Raw genomic sequence first — 19,588 nt, 5'->3', positions numbered from 1 at the left:
GGCAGGGACACGGGGAACGGGGCACGGGACACGGGCAGGGACACGGGGCACGGGCAGGGACACGGGGAACGGGGAACGGGACACGGGACACGAGACACGGGACGCGAGCAGGGACACGGGGCACGGGGACGGGCGGGGACACGGGGGACGAGGAACGGGACACGGACAGGGACACGGGGAACGGGGAACGGTCGGGGGGACGGGGAAGGGGACACGGGACACGGGGGACGGGACACGGGGAACGGGCCGGGGCACGGACAGGGACACGGGGAACGGGGAACGGTCGGGGGGACGGGGAACGGGACACGGGACACGGGACACGGGGCACGGGCAGGGACACGGCGCCGTGTGGCTGGGGCAGGGGCGGGTGGCTGTAGCCCGCGAGCACGCGGTCCCCCCGCCCCCGCGGACCCCCCCACCCCCCCCACCCCCGTGGGCTGTCCCGGGTGGGTCCAAGCGTGGCGCAGCCAAGACACAGAGACGGGTGGGGCGCGTGTCCCGCACAGGCGCGGGTGGGTGTATACAGGGGGGATACACACGGTGCGCACGGGCGGGTGTGCAAGGGCGGGTGTGCACGGGTGCGTGTGCAAGGGCGGGTGTGCAAGGGCGGGTGTGCACGGGCGGGCACGGCCGCGGGTGCAAGGACACGCGCGCGTGGGTCGGACCAGCTCCAAGCGCGGCTCCGGCCCCGGTGTGTCCCACGACGGGTCGGTGGGTGCCGGCGCGCCCGGGCCGCCCCACGCCCCCCCCCAGCCGGTGCCTCGCCTCGGCGGCCCAGAGCACGGCCCACGCCGGTCCCCCGTGGGTGGGGGCCGCGAGGCGCGTCCCGTCCAGCCCCGCGGCTCAGGCCGCCCGCAGCGGGGTCCCGCCGGCCGCGGGGGGGCCCGAGGAGCACCGGGGGGACGGGCCGCCGCTCCCCCGCCCCGCCGGCCGCTCGGGCTCTGCCGCCCGCTTCCCCATGAGCCCCACGAAGAAGTCGTGCATGTCCCCTGCGGAGAGACCCGCTGTCAGCGGCGCGGGGACCGGCACCGGCACCAGGACCTAGCACCGGACTCAGCACCGGGACCGGCACCGGGACCCAGCACAGGCACAGGCAACAGGCACCGGTACCGGTACCGGCACCAGCACCCGGCACCAGCACCCGGCACCGGCACTTACGCTTCTGCGGAGCCGTGGGGGGACCTGGAAGAGACCGAGGCCGGTGAGCGACGCCGGCGGGGCGGGGGCCGGGCCGGGCGGCACCGGCTGGACCACCCCCACCTCCGGCCCCCCCCAGCCCCCCCGCAGCCCCCCCGCAACCCCCCCGGCGCTCACCGGCGTCCTCCTCCCGCAGCAGCTGCAGCAGGGCGGCGTAGGCGGCCCCGGGGCTGCCGCGGGCTCCCCAGGGCACCGGCTCCGGGACGGGCATCCCCTGCGGGAAGCGAAGCGGGTGAGCGGGGCGCCGGGGGGGGCCGGGATCCGCCCGTCGCTCCCTCCCACCGACGGTCTTACCTGCGCGGACCCCGGCGCGGGGGCGGGGGGGCGGCGGGCGAGGGCGAGCGACACCGCCAGGACCAGCAGCGCTGCCAGCACCGGGCGGCTCCTCATCCTCGGGGGGGCGGGGGGCGGGGGGCGGCGGTCAGCCGTGGGACGAGCCCGGGACCGGGCCAAGCGCTGGGGAGGGAAAGCAGCGACACGGGAGACGGGGGGGCTGAGGGTGGTGGGACCCCCACCCGTTATCTGCGGCCGGAGGGACCGCATCGCTTCCCCGGGGTGGTGGGGAGGAGGGTGGTGGTAAATCCGCTTCCCCCCCTCCCCGCGAGCTGTGGCTGGTAGCACCCTGCCAGCACCTTGGGGGGACACGTTACCAGGGTGCATGGCAGAGTCGCGGGGGGACACGGCTCTGCTGCGGCCCCGGGGGTCCCGTGCCACCAGCCATGCCTGTGGTGCCACCAGCCATGCCCGCGGTGCTGGACACGCACACGCTGCAGGCACACAGGGATCGCAAACATGGGCTCAGGCTCAGCCCAACACACGCGTGTCCCCTGGCACACGTACGCACTGCCACGCACACGCTGACAGCCACATCCCAGACCCAGACCTGCTTCCTGAGCCCCCCGAAGCCCTCCCCAAATTCAAACAGCATCTTCACCCCATCTCTCCCCCCGGCCCATGCCCTCCCCAGCACCTCCACCAACTCCCCCCTCTCCCTTCTGCTTTCTCCCGGCCGAGCTGGGTGAGGATGGGGTGCAGCAGCCCCCCAGGAACCCCGGGAAGCCCCCAGGGCCGCGTGCCGCAGAGGCACAGACCTGCTGAGCCCTCAGGTGTCGGCTGGCGTGGGGCTGGGGGCAGTGTGACCCTCGCTGCCGGCAGCTGTGGAGCAGGAGATGTGGCGAGGCAAGGTGGGCAGCGGTGAGGCAAGGTGGGCAGCGGCGAGGCAAGGTGGGCAGCGGTGAGGCAAGGTGGGCAGCGGCAGCAGGCTGTGCCAATGGCTCTCCCGGCACGGGTTCAGCCAGGAGGCAAAGTACCGGGGTGCTGGCTGCCGTGCGGTGTTAAATAAGGGGCTCTGCCCATGGCACGGCGTGGGTGGGTGAGAGGAGAGCCGCCAATGGGGGCTGGGGGGGGAGTGGTACCCTCACCCTGCAGCTTCACGCCCACGCAGGCACCATGTCACCGACAGGCACCGCTTACACACGCAGAGTCACACCACGACACAAGCGTGCCCATGCAGGCACACCAGCGTCCCACTGCACCCTGTGGTAGGGGGCCAGCACACAGGCGCGGTGCCCATGCAGCCCCCAGCCCCTCCTTGCGCTGCAGGCGTGGGGGGACATGCACACCCCAGCACGACGCAGTCATTGGCACACGCGTGGTGGGAGCGGTTGTATCTGTCGCTCCACAGTGGGGTTTTGGGAGGTCTCACGCCGCAGCGGGGGTCAGTTGAGCTCCCACCACATGGACACGATACACATGCGTGCAGATGATCACATCTGCACTCGCATACAACTCGCCTGCGCACACACGTGTGCTCACACACATGCATACTCTGTGCCACGCACCCTGCCCATCTCCCCAGGTCCCATTCCAGGGGTCCCAGCCTGCCTGGTCCTGTGCTGCCCACAGGGAGCACTCCTGGCTCTGACAGGCTGTGGCAGCCCCACATCTGGCCCCACAGGGGGCTGCCTGTCCCCAGCCCCTCCTGTCACCCAGACAGGGCCAGCACCAGCCCCCCAGCACCAGCCCAACTCGGCCTCCAGGGAGCTGTGGTTGTCCTGCATCCTGACCCCCATCCCCAGCCGTCCCCACGGCCCCCGCGCCCGGCCAGGGGTCTGGGGTGTGCAGAGGGGAAAGATGGGGAGGAAAAGTCGGGGCGGCAGCGGAGGGATCCGTGGGGGGAACACAAGTGAGAGCCGCCAAATTCAGCCTGAGCAACAGGTGGCTGCACCGGGGGCTGCGGCGGACCCCCGGGAAGGCGGCCTGGCAGCGGTGGCTCACGTGGCAGCGCAGCCCGGGGCAGGGCAGCATCTGCAGTGCTGGGGACGTTAATTAAATCGGAGCCTGGCCAGAGACGGCCTAATTAATTAATAACACCTACCTTTTGTGGTGCCAAGTGCGATGCAGCTGCGAAGAGCTGCGGTGCCCTGGGCTGCGGCGGGCTTGTTTATGGCTTTCGCCCCTCGCCGCAGACAGGCGGGAAGGTCCCTGGGCTGGGATGTGACACAGCCCACGGCGGGAAGCGGGGGGAGCCCTCGCAGCTGGGGTACATCCCTGCCGTCAAGTGCCCCCGCACGCACACACGTGCCCGCCCCACGTGCAGTCGCTGCCCAAGTGCCCTGGCACGCGTGCCCACACATGCCCCCCGTGCACGACAAGCCACGTCGATGCTGCAGGGCCCACCTGGGAGCTGGTGCTGATGCTGACATGACGGGGAGATGTCAGCTCCTGAAGGTAACGCGGGTGACATGTGGGGACAGGATAAAAGAAAAACCTTTCCGAGAGCTTGATGAGCGATGAGGAGAGAAAAGGCAGCAAGCGGGGCGGAGAGGGGGGGCTGCCACAGGAGCTGCGGGGAGACCCTGGCTCCTGGGGGCTGCAGGACTGGTGGGACCTGGTGGTGGAGGTCCTGCAGGAGCTGGGCTGCAGCAGTGGCACTGGGGCTGAGCGGCGGCTCATCTCTGTCGTCCCCCCCCCCCCATCCCTGGTCCCCAAATGCAGCCGCAGCGCCAGCCCAGGAACCACGGTGCCAGCGCGGCGAGGGGGGTGCGCGGCGAGGGGGTGCGCAGCAGGGAGCACCCTGCCCGGCGGGTCCTGCAGCAGGGTGGGGGACCCTGGGCAGGGGGAGATGGGGACGGCCAGCGCAGGCGGGCGGGTGCTGCCGACCTCACGTGCCAGCCACCTGCGGCCGCCCAGAAATTGCCTCTGCAGCAGCACGAGCTGCTTTCCCACTTAATGGGAAAAGTGGCCGCAATTTGGGGCCTTTCCAATCACCGCCGAGCCGAGCCGAGCCAAGCCAGCCGCAATCAGGCAGCGGAAAAGGCAGGGGGTCCGGGGGGGGGGGGGGGGGAGGGTTGTCTGTACCCTTGGGGCTGGGCTCTGCCCCTGTCCTGCTCCATCCCCCTGGCACCGTGTCCCGGGGCTCCGGCACAACTGGGTGCCCCTCCCCCACCTGTAATGGGGGGCACCCACTGCAGCAGCACCCAGGGACAGACACCAGAGCATCTGTTTAATGGTTTTGCAGCAATTCCTGGGTGGTGCAAGGACCCAGTGGGGCAGGGGGATGACACAAGGCGGGTGGGTGGGGGTGCTAGTGTGTGGGTGGGGGTCCTGGTGGGGGACAGGGGTCTCCTCAGTGGACCAGGACCACCATCTTGTTGCTGCCCCGCTTCTTGCAGACGGGGCCGTTGCTGTCCGCCTTGTCTGACTCCACCACGGTGATGGCCACGTCACCCTTCTGAAACCGGGTGGAGAACCTGGGGGGGGTGGGCAGGATGGAGGGGTGGAGTGGGGACACGCCCAGCCCCACCCCACCTCCTGCCCAATGAGCTGCCTTCGTTACATCCACCTCTCAGGGGCTGCCTGCTGCAGCCAATCAGGGCCCTCTGGTTGGTGCCCCACCCCATGACCCCGCCCTGCCAGCCCCGCCCTTGGCAGCCCCGCCCTGCCCCGCCCATACTGGTCAGTGATGTGCAGGCCCAGGCCCTGGGCCGTGGTGTCCATCAGGGTCTGGTGCAGGCGGGTGATGAGCTCAATGAGGTGGTTGCTGATGAGCAAGAAGTCGCCCTTGGGCCCCCCCGTGGAGGTCTGCGGAGAGATGGGGGGGGGGGTCAGTCCCGCCAGAGACCCCCTGACTCCCCCAGGGACCCCCCCGGTACCTCCTTGATGTGCAGGGCCAGGAGGCCGTCAGAGAAGCGGGTGACGGAGACGCTGCGGATGTCGCTCAGGCTGAGCACGGTCTTGGGCTGGGCGGCCTTGGGGTCGGCCAGGACCAGGTGCTCGGTGGTGAGCAGCAGCAGGCGTGGGACCGTCTGTGGGGGGGGGGTGTCAGCGCAGCCCCGCACGCCCTCCCACCGCGGTGGGGACGGGGAGGGGGCTCACCTTGCCGCTGGCTCTGTTCACCTTCCTCACGGTGTCGGCCATCACCAGCTTGTCCTTGGTCATGGCGTGAAGCTTCTGGTACTTGGGGTTCTGCGTCAGCCCCAGGTACTCGCCCTGGAAGGGCTGCTGCAGGCTGGGGGTGGGGGCTGTCAGCCTGTGCTGCCCTGTGCAGCCCCCCCAACCCCCCGCAGCTCCCAGCCCTGGCACCTTTTGGAGTAGAGCGTCTTCTTGTCCTTGAAGAGCTCGCTGGCGCAGAGCTTGGCTTGCAGCAGGGCCCTGCGCTGCGGCGTCAGCTGCTCCCGGTACTTCTTGCACTGCCGAGGGACGGAGCAATTTGGTGTCACCGAAGACAACCACTGCGGAGGCACTCAAGGTCCCAACCGGAGCCCCCCCAGCCTTCCCATCCCCCACCTGCTCCCACCTTCCAGTGGTAGAAGATGCTCCGCAGCTCCTGGTTGGCGTTGGCCAAGAACTTGTATGGTGCCGGGGGCCAGGTCCGCTCCATCACCGACAGCGGCGGGAGGTTCTTCCCCAGCCCCACCAGGAACTTCTGCACCTGGTGGCGGCAACGTGGTAGGGGGTCAGGGAGGTCCCCGGTCCAGCCCCAGGGGTGGGGGTGGGGAGGTGCTGTGCCCCCTCTCCCCCCGGCCCCGCTCACCAGCCGCCGGTAGATGAAGTTGGCCAGGCGGGCGCTGGCCTCGGAGCGGAAATATCGCCGGTACGCCCTGCGGACCTGCCGGAGACGGCCATCAGCAGCGGGGACACAGGGCCTCCTGCCACCAGCCCCCATGGGACACGGGTGTCCCTTCCCCTGTCCCCATTTGACCCTAGCGGAGAGGACAGCTGCTCCGGCCCAAGAGGGTGGGCAGGAGGCAGGGTGGGCAGACAGACAGACAGTCCCGGACACAGCGGTGTGGACAGCAGGACAGAGGCAGCGGGCAGGGCACGCAGCCCCGCGGTGGGGCTGGCCCCGTTACCTGGTACCCTCTCCAGTAAGCGGCAATGGTGGCAGCGGCTGCGTGACGGTGGCGCTGGCACTTCAGCTCCCGGAGGAGCCAGCGAGACTGCGGGAGGCGAAAGCCCAGGGAGCCCGAGGCAGGGGGAGACCCACACAGATACGGAGCGAGAGGGAGCAAGGCAGGAGAGAAGGATGGAAGATGGGGAGGGGAGATGACTCTGGTCCCAACATGGGGCACATTGAGTCCCTGGCCCCTCCTTGCCCCACACCCCCCACCCCACTGCCCACGCTGCCTGTGCTGCCCATGCTGCCCGCGCTTGGAGACCTGCTGGCCGCAGCCCGTGGCCTCGGGGTGCCCAGCCCTCACCTTCCAGCCCCGTGTGTATGCCTGGATGATCAGTATCGATCGCTTCATCTGCTTGTACTTGTTCTTTTGCTGCAGTGGGGAGAGGTGGGGTAAGCCAGGGGGCTCAGGAGAGCCAGGGGACCCTGCCCAGGGGGTGAGGAGTGGGCAGGGGAAGCATGGCCAGGACCCCCATTCCTTACCCTGTGGCCCCGGAACCAGGCGGAGATGATGATCTGGCTCTTGCGCATCAGCTGGTACTGAGTCCGGCACCGCCAGCCCCGAAACGTCTTCTGGATGAGGGTGGCAAGCTGGGACACGCGCTCCTGGCGCCGCCTCTCCAGGTCGAAGAGCTGGGGACAGGCAGGGCGAGTGCTGGGGCACCGAGCGGGGACAGGAACCCCCAGCCAGGAGCCGCAGCATCACCCAGGAGCCCCCAGGACAGGCTTGGGGCCACCAGTGAGGCTCAGGGACCTGTAGGGCTTCCCCCCCGGCAGTCCAACTGCCCCATTCCCAGACTCACGGTGTGCGGTGAGCGGATGAAGATCTTGGTGTGGCCATACGCCAGCTCCTCAGGGGGGAACGCCAGCTCCGCCAGCAGCACCTCGGCCCCCTCCCTGCGCAGGTGGGAGATGAGGCAGCTCAGAGCCCCGCAGCCCCCGGCCCGGGGGGGGCCACCAGATGCGCCCACAGCCTGGCTCGGCCTCGTACCTGTCGCTGCGGGCCCAGCGGGGCCAGGTGCGGGGGCTGAGCATCTTGTAGCGTTGCAGGAAGGGGCTGTAGAGCTGGCGGAAGGCATAGCCTGCCCGCCGCACCCGCACGTTCTCCATCAGCCCCAGGTACCGGATCTGTGCCAGCACCAGCTCCGGCGTGAAGAGCATGGCTGCTTTGGTCTCATTGGGCTTGATGCACCTGGGGAGGGCAGTGGTGGGCTGGGGGGGGTCCTGCTGGTGCTAGAGCCAGGGCTGGGGCTCCCTCCAGGGCCAGTACCTGATGTAGTTGGGGTTCTTGGAGTAGAGGTTCTTCATCAGCATCGCCACCGAGGACTTGAACTGGAAGCCTGCGGTGGGGGGCAGCTTGAGGGAGACTTTCTGGGGGTCTCCCTCGGGGAAGAGGGAGCGCAGCAGCTCGTGCCGGGCAGCCCACATTGCCTGTGAGAGGTCACGGAAGAGCAGGTCATTGTTCTTCTCGATGAAGCCCGTCACGTTGTAGGTCACCTGGGTGTGGGAGCAGGGTCAGCGCTCGGTGGGGTGAGCAGTGGCTGTGCTCAGGGAGGGAGGAGCGAGCAGGCTGTGGTTCAGCATCTCCATGCCCGTTCCCAGGCCAGTCCCTCATCTCCCAAGCAAAGGTGGGAAGAGGACCTGGGGATGCCGGGGCTGAGGGCGCCCGTGGCTGCTGGCAGACCTTGCCGGCATAGTGGTGGATGCGGAAGCTCTGCGGTGGCAGGCTGGTGTCCATGACGTGCCGGGCGTTCTGGGTCTCCCTGCTTTCATAGTGCTTGTGGGTGGTGAAGAGCTGGTTCAGTTTGGTGAGGAAGGTGTCCTCGTTGACCACGCCGGGCCGCAGGCACTCCTCGTCCAGCATGGCCAGGATCCCGCACTTGCTCTGCACCACGACGGACACCATCATCCCAAACCAGCCCCGGCCCCGAGCAGCGGCTCCATCAACCTGGGGCTGCTCTGGGCTCTGCTCAGCCCGAACTTGCGCTGGGGGGAGCCGGGACCCCACCCCAGGACCTTGGCACTGGGTCCAACTCACGTTCTCGATCAAGTTGCAGATGATGGTGTTGTCGAAAAACTCTACTGGGGTCCACTGGATGCCCTGGGAGCAGATGGGGGTCAGACAGCCAGACTCCCTGACATGTGGCACATGGATTGCCCAGACCCTGCCCCATGGACACCCCCCAGCTGATGTGGTGCAGGAACCGGACGTCCGGCCATGGGGACGAGGATCCCGAATCCCTCCCTACCTTCCTGCTATTGAACCTACTCCCAGCAGGGAGCGGGGGGAGGGAGGGACGTGCTGCAGAGCCGTCTCCAGCACTTCCCCCTCCTTGGGGCCGTGCTCCAGCACAGGCAGAGGGGCCACATCCAGCCCGACTGGCACGGGCCGGGGGTACCTCTCGGACATATTCCTCCTGCTCCTCCTTCAGGGTCATCAGGATGAAGATCTGCTGCAGCTTCTCATTGCAGTAGTTGATGATGAACTGCTCGAAGCCGTTGTCCTGTAAGAGAAAGGTCCTGCATGGCAGGTCGTGCCCAAGCCCCCAGCCCTGCCCCATGTCCCACCCACTTCCCCCAGCCCCCCCCGCCCAGCAGCAGGATTGCTCCAGGTGGGCCCTGCACTCACCTGGAAGATCTCGAAGCCGTAGATGTCCAGGACGCCCATCACCTTCCTCTGCTTGCCCGGCTTCACCTGGGGAGACAGCAGGGTGCTGAGCTGTGTCCTGGCCCCATGTGGGGTGGGGGTCCAGGGCCCTGTCCAGGATGGGGGGCCGGTGCCAGTCATCCCGGGCACTTACCTGGATGCTGGTGTTGATGCGGTTTACCAGCCAGTCAAAGAGGCGACTGTAGATGTTCTTGGCCAGCGCATCCCGGCCGTAGTAGCCCTGGGGAGAGGGAAGAGGGGCTCGTGCCGGCTCCTCGGGGACATTGACCCCACATCAGGGGATGGTCTCGCTCACCTGGGGGACACTGAGGGTGGTGAGCACCATCTCATCCCGTGCCTTCACTGTGCGGGAGCACAGCGCCCGCTCCAGCACGCTGGGGTCCAGCCCGATCAGCTTGCAGATCTCCTGCAGCTCTGTGCGGGGAGGCAGCAGTGCCGGGACTGAGCGGGGGGGCTGAGGGGGGGACCCCCCAACCTGCCCCAGGCCTGTCCCCACCCCTGGCCCTACCCTGAGGCTCAGCGATGCTGCAAGCCTCCATCCCGCTGGCCTGGTAGCTGCTGCTCAGCTGCACGTTGCCCAGCTTGAGCACCACAGCCGTCACCTCCAGCAGCGCCGTCACCTCGGCAGGTGAGAAGCCGATGACCCTCATGGCATCCTGGGGACAGATGAAGGCAGCTCAGGGTGACAGGGTTGGCCTCAGGCTGTTTGGAGGGGTGGAAGGGGGAGTCTCACAGCATCCCAGCCACCAGTACCTGTACGGCGTGGAAGTTGGCTGCGTCGTCCATGCCGGGCAGGCTGGAGCTCTCCGGGTTCAGGTAGCCGTAGTGCCGGCAGTCCTGGCGGAGCTTCAGCTGCTCTGGCAGGGGCGAGGAGGTGGCTCAGCCATGGCCCCCCCCAGCCCCCCAGCCCCCTCCAACCCCCTGTGCTGGGGAGCCTGGACCTACGGAGCAGCTGCACTGAGCCCCCAGCCAGGAGCTGGTAGAAGATGTGGAAGTTCCTCTCGCCCTTCACGTGCCGGACGATGCGGGATTTCTCCAGCAGGTCTGTGAGCAGGGGTCAGCATCACAGGGTGCACGAGGTGGGACCCCCTGCACGGGCGATCGGTACTCACAGTTGCTAATGACCCCTCCCAGGGGCTCCCCCTTGAAGTCGAACTCCACGTCCATGTACTTGCCCTGAGGGATGGGGCTGGGGTCAGGGCAGGGGGGCACAGTGAGGGGGCAGCAGCTCTGCGCCCCACGTCCACATCCCCATCTCCTGCGGTGCCTCCAGTCCCATCAGGGTCTGCATGGCTCCGGCAGGGTCCGGCCCCACTCCCCACGGGATGTGGCTCCACCGCCCCAGTTCCCCGGTCACTCACGAATCGGGAGGAATTGTCGTTGCGGACGGTCTTGGCGTTTCCAAAGGCTGTGGCGGGAGGACGGGTTACAGCGTGGTGCGGGGGCTGCGCCGAGCCCTGGGGTGGGCGTGGGATGTGGGGCGCGGGACACTTACCCTCCAGCACGGGGTTGGACTGCAGGAGCTGCTCCTTCACCTTGTCCACCTCCGCGCCTTTGCTGCACACAGCTGCCACGTAGGACATCACCAGCTTGCTGGCCTCTGCAAGTGAGGGGTCGTGGGTGCCGGGGCCGTGGGTGCCGGGGCCGTGGGTGCTGGGGCTGTGCCCACCCATCCCACGAGCCCCTCACAGCCCTGCGAGCCCCCGGCAGCACCCCCGCCTCTTACCTGTCTTGCCAGCCCCACTCTCGCCAGTGATGAGGATGCACTGGTCCCTGTCCCGGTCCCGCAGCGAGCGGTAGGCATCATCAGCAATGGCGTAGCTGGGGGTGAGAAGGGGGCTGGAGCAGTCTGGGGGCTTCAGGAAACACCGAGAGCTCCCATTATGGCTGTAAGCCGCCCCGAGCAGAATCCCCCAGACCCTGAAGCTTCGGGGTCGCCCATGGCTGAGGCCCTGGGCAGGACCTGGGGGCACCGAGGGTCCCCGCGGGGCTGCCGGGGTCCCCGTGCTCACATGTGGGGCTTCACAGCGAAGAAGTTGCAGTTGTGGTACTCCTGCACCTTCTCGGGGGTGTAGATGGGCAGGGGCCGGTACGGGTTCACCGAGATCACCACGTTCCCAATGTACGTCTGCGGGCGAGCAGGGCGGCGTGGGTGCGGGGCCGGGGAGACCCAGCCCAGATCCCGGTGCTCCCCACTCCGGAGCCCGTATACTGGTCCCCATGGACCCCATGCCCTGCTCTGCACCCCAGACCCTGTGCCCCCACTGGTCCCCGCCCCAGACCCTGTGCCCCACCCCAGTCCCCCCCCAAGACCCCATGTCCTGCTCCCTCCCAACCCCATGTCCTGCTCCTCCCCAGACCCCATGCTCTCCCATCCCCCCCCCAGACCCTCTGTCATGCTCCCCCCAGACCCCATGTCCTGCTCCCCCCCAGACCCCATATCCTGCTCCCCCTAGACCCCATGCCCACCCATCCCCCCCAGACCCCATGTCCTGCTCCCCCCAGATTCCATGTCCTCCTGTCCCCCCGCCCAGATCCCACGTCTGGGTCCCCCCAGACCCCATGCACTCCGACCCCCTGACCCCATGTCCTGCTCCTCCCAGACCCCATGCCCTCCCATCACTCCCCAGACCCCATGTCCTGCTTCCCCCCATACTCCCTGCCACTCCCACCCCCCAGACCCCATATCCTGCTCCACCCAGCCCCCCTGCCCTCCCCCCCAGTCCCCTGCCCCGGTGCCCACGTAGATGTCGCTGCGGTGGAAGCGTTCCTGCAGCGTGTGGAGCAGTGACCCCTCGGTCAGCGGGTCCAGCAGCACCAGGTCCCCGACTGCCGCCGCGTCCAGCAGCGAGGTGGTGGCTTCCATGGCTGGGTGGCTCCGGGGCAGCTGGGGCAGAGCAGAGAGGGGGCTGCAGCCACTGACACACAGCCCCTTCCTCAAAACACCCCCCAGTCCTCAGCAGCCCCTGCCCCCCACCCTTAGAAGCTCCGAAGGGCCCCAGCATGGAGCAGGGTGCCCCAGCCCCCAGGGGCACAGACCCACTGAGGTGCGCAGCAAGGCTTGAAGCACCGGCTGAGCCTGGCACTGGGCAGGGCAGGATGCAGCCCTTGGCCAGCTGCTCCCTGAGCCTGCCGTGCCCAGCTCCCCCAGGCACCCTGCCTGGGTGCAGACCCCGGTGGCAGGGGACAAGGCAGCCGCACGCCCGCAGCGGCACAGAGGGCTCCTTCCCGGGGCTCCCAGGACCCCGTGGTGGGGATGGGGGCTCGGGTGGGAGTGGGGCAGGATGCCGAGCTCCTGCCCACCGCTGCGAGGGAAGCGGGGGCCCGGCCAGGAAACATGGACACCTGGATCCTGTTCTTGGGGCAGGGATGAATTCAGCCTCTGCTTCCTCCCTCCTTCCTGGCAGGGGGAAGCTGGAGCGGGGAACGGGCAGGCTGAGAGGGCTGGGGGAGCCCAGACCCCCCGACAGCCCTGCAGCACCCGAGGGCTCCCACGAGGGACCATGCTGCTTTCCCCCCCCACGTTCAACCTGTCCTTCACCTGTCCTTTACGTTCCAGCCTTGTTCCCCGGGGTGACCTTCACCCTCGCTTTACAACCCCGGGCACAGGGCTGTAAACCCAGCCCCGCTTATCGGAGCCCGGGGAAAGTTCACGAGAGAGGAGGTGGGGAAGGATGGGGTGAGCGGGGCGATGGAGATGGCTCCATCAGGAGCTGCAGCCACTGGAGAAGGTGGCAGAGCCTCCCTCTGCACAGGGCACTGGCCCCAAGACCCCCGTCCTGCTGGGTGCAGGACCCCAGGGTGTGCACCCATGAGTGGGAGCCAGAGCAAGAGCCCCCCCGCAGGGCTCCAGGGCAGCCCCGGGCTCACCCCAGTCTTCCCTGCGGTGCCAGGGTGCCCCCGGCCAGCCCCAGGGTGCAGGGGTGCTCAGGTGCTTCAGGCTGGGAGCAGAGGGGTCCACAACTCACCTCCCAGTCGCACAGCAGCGGTTCCTGGAGTGGCTTCCACTGGGGCTGCCTGGGAGCCGGCGGTGCTCAGCCCAGCCCAGCACCCAGCACTGGCCCGGTGCAGCCCACGCGGGGGCGGGGGGCTGGAGGGCCCTCCCTCAGGGCACCGCGCCCATCGCGGACGGGGAAACTGAGGCACGAAGCAGCCAGCCAGCTGGGAAGCAGCCTCAGGCTCCGGCAGCCCCCAGCCCGTGCCCAGCCCAGGGTCCCAGCCCAGCTGCACCACCACCGCCACCGCTGCACTCCCCTGCCCGGCCCAGCAGCTGGGAGCAGGAACAAGCGGAGAAATTCACTTGCAGCCGAGCAAACAACGCGAGCTTCCTCCCAGGGCTGCGGGAAAGGGGGGTGACGTGCAGGGCCCGGTGGAGCTGGGAGCGCCGAGGGAAGAAGACACCAGGGCCAGAGATCCGTGGCCATGGTCCTGCCTTTGCTCCGGGGCTGCCGCAGGGAGCCCAGCACCCAGGGACCCATTCTGTGCCCACCCACCCCACCCCCCGGCACCAGCAGCATCCTTGGCAGAGCAAGAGCTCCCACAGGCAGGTGAGAGAGCCGAGGATGGAGCCCTAGGGGCTGGACAAATGAGACTCGTTACCTACAAAATACATCTTTATTAAAAAATATAATCAATCATTGAAACATGCAGAGGGGATGCAGTAACAGAGGCTGCTCCCACCAGAGCAGGCAGGGAAGCAGAGCAAGAGCAGGGCAGTAAACCTGGAACAGAAACAAACCAACGGCAAAAGCTCTGGCAGGGGCACGGGCGAGGTGGGGGCTGGCCGCAGGGACCCCGGCCCCCGGGACAGCGAGGCTGCCCGAGGGCAGCTTTATTGCTTGGAAAGTTGCATAGATCGGGGCATCCCCTCCCCCTCCACGCTTTGGCAAGGCCCAGGACCTGTGGGGGAGGGAGTGGGAACGCTGGCAGGGACACCCCCCCCTCCCCTGCCCGCACCAGCGGGGAAGGGAGCGCGGTGCATCCCCATGTAACAGCAGGGTAGAGGCAGAGTGTAGCAACTCCAAGGGGACTGGGAGGTGCCAGCGAAGCGGGGAGGAAGGAGCACATCCACACTCAGCCCAGGGAGCGCCCGGTAGGCAGAAGCAGGGGAAGAGGGAGGCTGGGCACAGCCTCTGCCAGGACACAGCAGCCGGGGGGAGCGGAGCGAGCGCGCGGGGCACCGAACGGACTTCCAAGCTGCCTTCTCCCGAGCTCCATGACACACACACGGCAGGGCCAGCTGAGCCCCAGCCCCACCACGAGGGATGTGCTGGGGTTTTTGGTATCCAAGGCAAAGGCACAGTCCAACCAGCTGTGCCCTTTGGCATCTTTGGTAACAGCAGGAGGAAGAGGAGCAGGTCGTCTGCTGCCTGCTCCCTCCCCGCGGCAGCCTGGCAGCGGGCAGATGCTGAGCACGCAGGTCCAAAGTTCCTCTTGTGCACGTCACCCTTGCAGGCATCTGCATGCAAGACAGACCTTTCGCTCCGTCCCCACCTCGGCAGGCAGAGACGCTACTGGCAGGACTGGGGTGCCCCGCAGCCCAGAGGCAGCAGGTGGGGAAGAGGGGCTCCCATCTGCTGGCCACAGTAGCCGTGCTGAGGGACAAGGCAGGCTGCTTCCAGCAGCCAGATCAGCACCCAGGCCTGCAGAGGAGGTCCTTGCCCCTACAATTCGTGCACTGGGAGCTCACAAGCACCCACGCCAAAAGCCAAGGTGGCTCCAGTCCACCTTCAAGAGAGGACCAGCATCCCACATCTTGTCAGCAGCCCAGTCCTCACCTGCCCTGCGGTCCCCAGCCCAGCCCGACTCCCTGCATCTCCTCTGCACCACTCAGGGCTGTGCTGACAAAAGCTTTCGTGCCTTAGCCTGGCAGGAGCTGCCTGGGGAAGATGAGGGTGTCAACCCCCCCTTGTCCTCCCACCAAGCTCTGCTGCAGCCAGCTCGGGGTGAGATCGGGGGTGCTGGCAGGCAGACGCGCCAGCTCTCCCCAGAAAACGGGGCTTTGTGCTCTGCAGGTGTCAGGGCAGCGGGGAAGCAGCAGCGGTTCTGCCCCTCACCTCCCTGGGCCTGTGGCAGCTGACCTCAATCAGCATCCAGGTGGTTGTGGGTCAAGGAGTAACTGATGTCGCTCCCATCAAAGGAGTTGTCATCATCATCCTCCTCGAAGAGCTGGTCCTCAAAGAACATGCTGCTCAGGCCGTACTCCTGCTCGTGGGCACAGACCTCGTTGGGGGTGATGTGACAGGCGCCCCCCACAAAGTCAGCAAACCTGGGAAGAAGCCACAAAGAAGCCGGTTGTGCCTCCGGTGAGGCCCTGGCACACAGGGAGCTGGGGTGAAGCGTTTCAGCGCCAGGACTGGGTGTTCTCTGTCCTTCCCCCGTGGCACACCCTGCTTCCGCGCACCACGGAGCTTCTGTGCCTCCACTTCCCTAACTCTAAAGCCCGATGCGACAGCACGGAGCGACCCCCGGCTTTCAGAAGCGCAGAGATGCAGGCCAGCCACCCTGAGCGTGCTGCCAGGGGACGTTACCTCTTGGGAGACTGGATGCGGGAGACTGCAGTCCAGGCAGAAAAATCTGGGCTCCTGCAGTAGCTTCGAAGCTCCTCGAGGGCCCTGCGTGTCTCCACCTCACCCTGCACCCGGTACTCCTCCTCCGTCAGCAGGCGAGGGGGGCTCGGCCCCAGCCTGGCACTCTGCAGTCTCCTGCCAGCGGAGTGGCACCAGTTACTGCCCACCCAGCCGGGGCAGGACCTTGGCGCAGGCCCAGCACCGAGGGCAGCTGGGTCAGAGCTGGCAGCGGGAGGAGCGAAGCACGTCCCTCCGGCCTCCGGAGCGAGGTTCCCAGCCACAAGGAGCAGCAGGGCACTCCCCTGCACCAACCCCAGGGAAAGAGGGACACCACTCCCCCCGGGTACATCCCCCCAGGCCCAAACCCCAGCAAAAATGCCCTGGTTCTGCACCACAGACTCCATCTAGCAGCTCATCCAGGCCCAACAACGGCTGGAAATCAGGAGCAAGCCGGGGTGCTTGCAGTCCTCACCTGTAGGCAGCAAAGGCCCACTGCATGGGGTAGTCCAGGTTCTTGGTGCAGATGGCGATGATCACCAAGGCCAAGGCGATGGGATAGATCTGGATGCCCGTGTACATCAGCAACAGGCCCAGGAACTGCAGGGCCCAGGAGAGGAGGTTGATGCTGCGCTCGTTCTCCAGCGGGCCGTACCTGTAGCACACGCTGAAGCTCACGAAGCCCACAAGCAGCAGGTAGCCTGCAGGAGAGCGGACACAGACTAGTGGGCTCAGCCTGGCTGACAGGAGCTGGCTGAGCAGCATCTGCCACGCTGGAGCCCACCTCTCTCAGGAGCACAAGGGCAGTGTCTGCAGCAACGAGGGGGGCAGAAAGCCTCAGCATTTTCCACCAGCACGCTGCAGCGCCAGTAGGAGACACACAGACTGGTGAACTGGTGAGTCTGAAGGGCTCACACCTACCCAGGAGGTACTGCCAGTAGGACTTGCAGATCTCCTGTAGGTTCTTGAAGATCAGCTGAAGAAGATACAGGGAAAAGGACCAGCCTCCTGCCAGCAGCAAGTAAATATGGCTTTTCTAGGAGAGGAGATGGGACACTCAAAGAGAGGCAGCAGGCAGCCACGGCTACCTCCTGCATTTTGCTCCACGCAAAGCCAGACCCACAACCCGGTACCCCAGGGCCATGTAGCCCAGCACTCTCACCAGAATAACTGTACAGGTGTAGAAAGGGCTACGGCTGCGAGGTCTCTCGCTCCGAGACAGCCTGACACTCACCTTGGGCATGACCTTGGACATCACATAGACAAGGATAAGCAGCGAGGTCAGCAAGCCGAAACTAATCCCAGCCGAGTAGTAGAAGAGTTGGCTCCTGCAAAGATCACACGCGTTTACAAGGTGTTTTACAGCTCACGGATGCCTGTGCACAAACACACCTGCTGGGAGCAACCCCCTGAGAGCCCGCAGAGCCAACCAGGCACAGCCCACCCAACCCTCCTCGTCCCCAGCTCACAGGGGAAAGGAGGCGACTTACCTGCTCAGCACGTCCCCGCAGAAGAACAAGAACAGTCCCAGGAAGAAAACCAGGAATAGCTTAGGGTCAAAGCCTGGGAAGAGAGCGAGTCCAGGTTGAGATGAACGCTGGCACGGGGCTCTCCGGGTTGAGCTCCAGCCTGCCACATAGTCACAAGGACAGGGAAGGGGCAGCATCCCAGGGAAACCTCCGACAAGTGACCTAAATTCCCCCCTTACATCCCACAGACAAAGACACGCTTCCCTTTGCAAGCCCATTTTTCTTCCCCAGGAAGGAGTTTGCACGCAGACCACGAGCTCCCTCGGCCACATTCTTGCTGCCCCCCGACAGTGCTGGTGCAGCCAGAACCACCTCCCACCCCAGGAGCCCCCGCCACGGAGGAGACGTACGTCGAAAGAGGGTGACGCAGTACGTGGTGCCAGCCTCCAGCAGCTCGACTTTCAGGCAGGTTTTGTTGCTGTAGAGATCCACATCGATGCTAGTGTCATTCAGCTTCTCCTTCAGGAAGGAGAAAACAACGTTCCACATGTTGAATTGCTTCAGCTTCTCCTCGCTGTCCACCTGAGTGACTTGGATCATCCGGCTGCTGTTGATCCGGATCTGTGCAGGGGAGGGGAGCAAACGGGGGCATGGCTGCAGCCGCCGGAGGGGCTCAGCCCAGCCCCCGGGACCAGGACCCGGAGATGACTGGGTCTCCGGGACAGGGACTGGAGAGGACCTGCCTTCTCCTCTCACCTGTGTCCTCGTCCATATGTCGTGCCATTGCGGGACACGCGTGTTGGTGTAGCAGAAGTGGTGAGGAGCTGCACGACGGTAAGTTTGGCCCTCGCGGAGTGGGATGACCGACTCCTCGGCATCTGCGCGACACAGAGCAAAGGGATTCCATAACGCAGACGGAATGAGAGGCCCCTGCTCCCACCCACTTCACCCACCACAACACACGGGTCCACTTTCCCATCCCGGACCCCCCAGTTAGGCGTGCTCCAGACACAAGCCCTTCCTCTGCCTTGTTCTTTCCTGGCTAACGCTGCTCCTGGCGCTGTCGCGGCAGCACCAGCTCCCCCCCTGCTCCCTTTCCAGCGTCACCCCTCGTTCTAGAGCCGGCTCCATCTCAGGGAATTCCCGTACGGCTCCCGCATCCCACGGCGGGCCCGGCCACTCCGGCAGGTCCGCCCGGCGACACGCTGGAAGCCCGGTCCCCAGCACCCTGCGCCGCAGCACCGGGCCGCAGCTGCCCACGGCCACCGTGCCGTGCCGTGCCCCGGCGGTGCCGTGTGCTCCCCCTAGACCGGCGGGTGGGCACCGAGCCCTGAGCCGCGGCCCCTCGCCCGGGGATGCAGAGGAAACACCCGGCGGCTTCCCGGGAAGGGCTGGCCGGGGCGGGGGGCTGCGCTCGGACCGGAGATGCGTGGGGCGGGAGGAAAGGCCCTCGGCTGCACCGGGCAGCTCCCCCTGTGCGAGCCCCGGCTCCCCGACCCCCGGAGGGGCCACCGGAGCCCCCTCGGGCCGCTGCCCGGGCCCGGCTGGGTCAGTGCCGCCGTCAGCTGTCCCGCTCCCGGCCGGGGTCGGCCCTCTGCCGCCGCAGGAGGCAACGACCCCAGGCTGGAGCCCCTTGCCCCCCCTCCCTTCGCACCGCCATGTGATACGTGACGCCCTCGCCCCGCCCGGTCCCGCCGCCCCGCCCGGTCCCGCCGCCGCTCCGCACACCTGCGCCGCTCCGCACACCTGCGCCGCTCCGCACACCTGCGCCGCGCAGCGGCAGGAGCAGCAGCACCAGCGTCGCCAAGAGCCGTTGCCGCCCCGGAGCCGGTTTCATCCCTCCCGCCGCGGCCGCACCAGCCACTTCCGTTTCCGCCCGCTCGGCAACGGCCGCTGAGACGGCGGCGGAGCCAACGAGAACGGCGCGTGCGCGTGGCGTCATCGCCGAGCGACGGCCGAGCTGACCAATCGGAAGGACTGTCGCGGCCCCCGCCGTGTTGACTGACAGGGCCTGCAGCCTATCAGCGTAGTGCGGGCAGGAACCAGCCATGGTTCCGCCTTTGGTTCTACGATGACCGACGGGCGCGCCATTCAAACCGGAGGGCCGCCCAGCCCGTGGCAACCTCGAGCCCAGCCTTAGTAACGGCCCTGATAGGCACGGCCCTCAGCCTATCAGAGAACAGGCCCGGCCCGCCGCGCCCTCCCAACTCCCCTCGGACTCCGCCTGATTGACAAGCGCCTCCTCCTATCAGGGAGCGGTCTCACGTTGTTTTTATGCAGGGGCCACGCG

The 19,588-nt window shown here is 67.3% G+C and overlaps 4 protein-coding genes across 9 annotated transcripts in view; all 4 read right to left on the bottom strand.

Annotated features, from left to right (window-relative positions):
• NACA (nascent polypeptide associated complex subunit alpha) overlaps positions 1–9,684 on the bottom strand; it is a 47,502-nt gene extending 37,818 nt beyond the window's left edge. Inside the window, exon 1 of the mRNA XM_080368331.1 lies at positions 9,679–9,684. The gene's annotated coding sequence lies outside the window, so the exon portion shown is untranslated. The remainder of the gene's footprint in view (positions 1–9,678) is intronic.
• On the bottom strand, positions 340–1,857 carry TAC3 (tachykinin precursor 3; the record flags this gene model as incomplete). Of its 2 annotated transcripts, XM_080368355.1 has the most annotated exons (4): positions 340–989; positions 1,159–1,182; positions 1,315–1,411; positions 1,492–1,857. In XM_080368355.1, 4 exons carry the CDS (start codon positions 1,855–1,857, stop codon positions 844–846), a joined length of 633 nt encoding a protein of 210 aa, XP_080224481.1. In that variant the 3' UTR covers positions 340–843. The 2 variants fall into 2 exon arrangements, with proteins under 2 accessions (XP_080224481.1, XP_080224480.1); XM_080368354.1 differs by having other exon boundaries at positions 1,159–1,411.
• Positions 4,794–12,228, bottom strand: MYO1A (myosin IA). The gene is made up of 28 exons (XM_080368322.1): positions 12,007–12,228; positions 11,276–11,391; positions 10,990–11,084; positions 10,759–10,863; positions 10,625–10,671; positions 10,376–10,439; positions 10,209–10,307; positions 10,017–10,120; positions 9,772–9,919; positions 9,559–9,677; positions 9,397–9,483; positions 9,225–9,290; positions 8,995–9,099; positions 8,634–8,696; positions 8,280–8,480; positions 7,866–8,092; positions 7,587–7,787; positions 7,399–7,492; positions 7,079–7,228; positions 6,900–6,968; positions 6,552–6,638; positions 6,233–6,307; positions 5,996–6,130; positions 5,782–5,888; positions 5,575–5,707; positions 5,352–5,504; positions 5,153–5,280; positions 4,794–4,949 (listed from the first exon to the last, which is right to left on the bottom strand). The coding sequence occupies exons 1-28, from the start codon at positions 12,127–12,129 to the stop codon at positions 4,826–4,828; spliced, it is 3,225 nt and encodes a 1,074-aa protein (XP_080224448.1). The 5' UTR covers positions 12,130–12,228; the 3' UTR covers positions 4,794–4,825.
• A 1,919-nt stretch (positions 12,229–14,147) lies between these two features.
• Positions 14,148–19,531, bottom strand: NEMP1 (nuclear envelope integral membrane protein 1). 5 transcript variants are annotated; one of them, XM_080368348.1, is made up of 10 exons: positions 19,027–19,531; positions 18,055–18,176; positions 17,709–17,919; positions 17,320–17,392; positions 17,064–17,157; positions 16,751–16,865; positions 16,305–16,530; positions 15,794–15,967; positions 15,344–15,531; positions 14,149–14,721 (listed from the first exon to the last, which is right to left on the bottom strand). In XM_080368348.1, exons 1-9 carry the CDS (start codon positions 19,346–19,348, stop codon positions 15,345–15,347), a joined length of 1,524 nt encoding a protein of 507 aa, XP_080224474.1. In that variant the 5' UTR covers positions 19,349–19,531; the 3' UTR covers positions 14,149–14,721; position 15,344. The 5 variants fall into 5 exon arrangements, with proteins under 5 accessions (XP_080224475.1, XP_080224474.1, XP_080224478.1 ...); XM_080368352.1 differs by having other exon boundaries at positions 17,709–17,817; XM_080368350.1 differs by having other exon boundaries at positions 19,045–19,531.
• Positions 19,532–19,588: the final 57 nt, after the last annotated feature.

This window comes from Falco punctatus (genome assembly GCF_963210335.1).
Source record: "Falco punctatus genome assembly, chromosome: 18".
NCBI lineage: Eukaryota > Metazoa > Chordata > Aves > Falconiformes > Falconidae > Falco > Falco punctatus.
The sequence above is the reverse complement of the archived record's forward strand: the minus strand, read 5'-3'. Positions and strand labels throughout refer to the sequence as shown.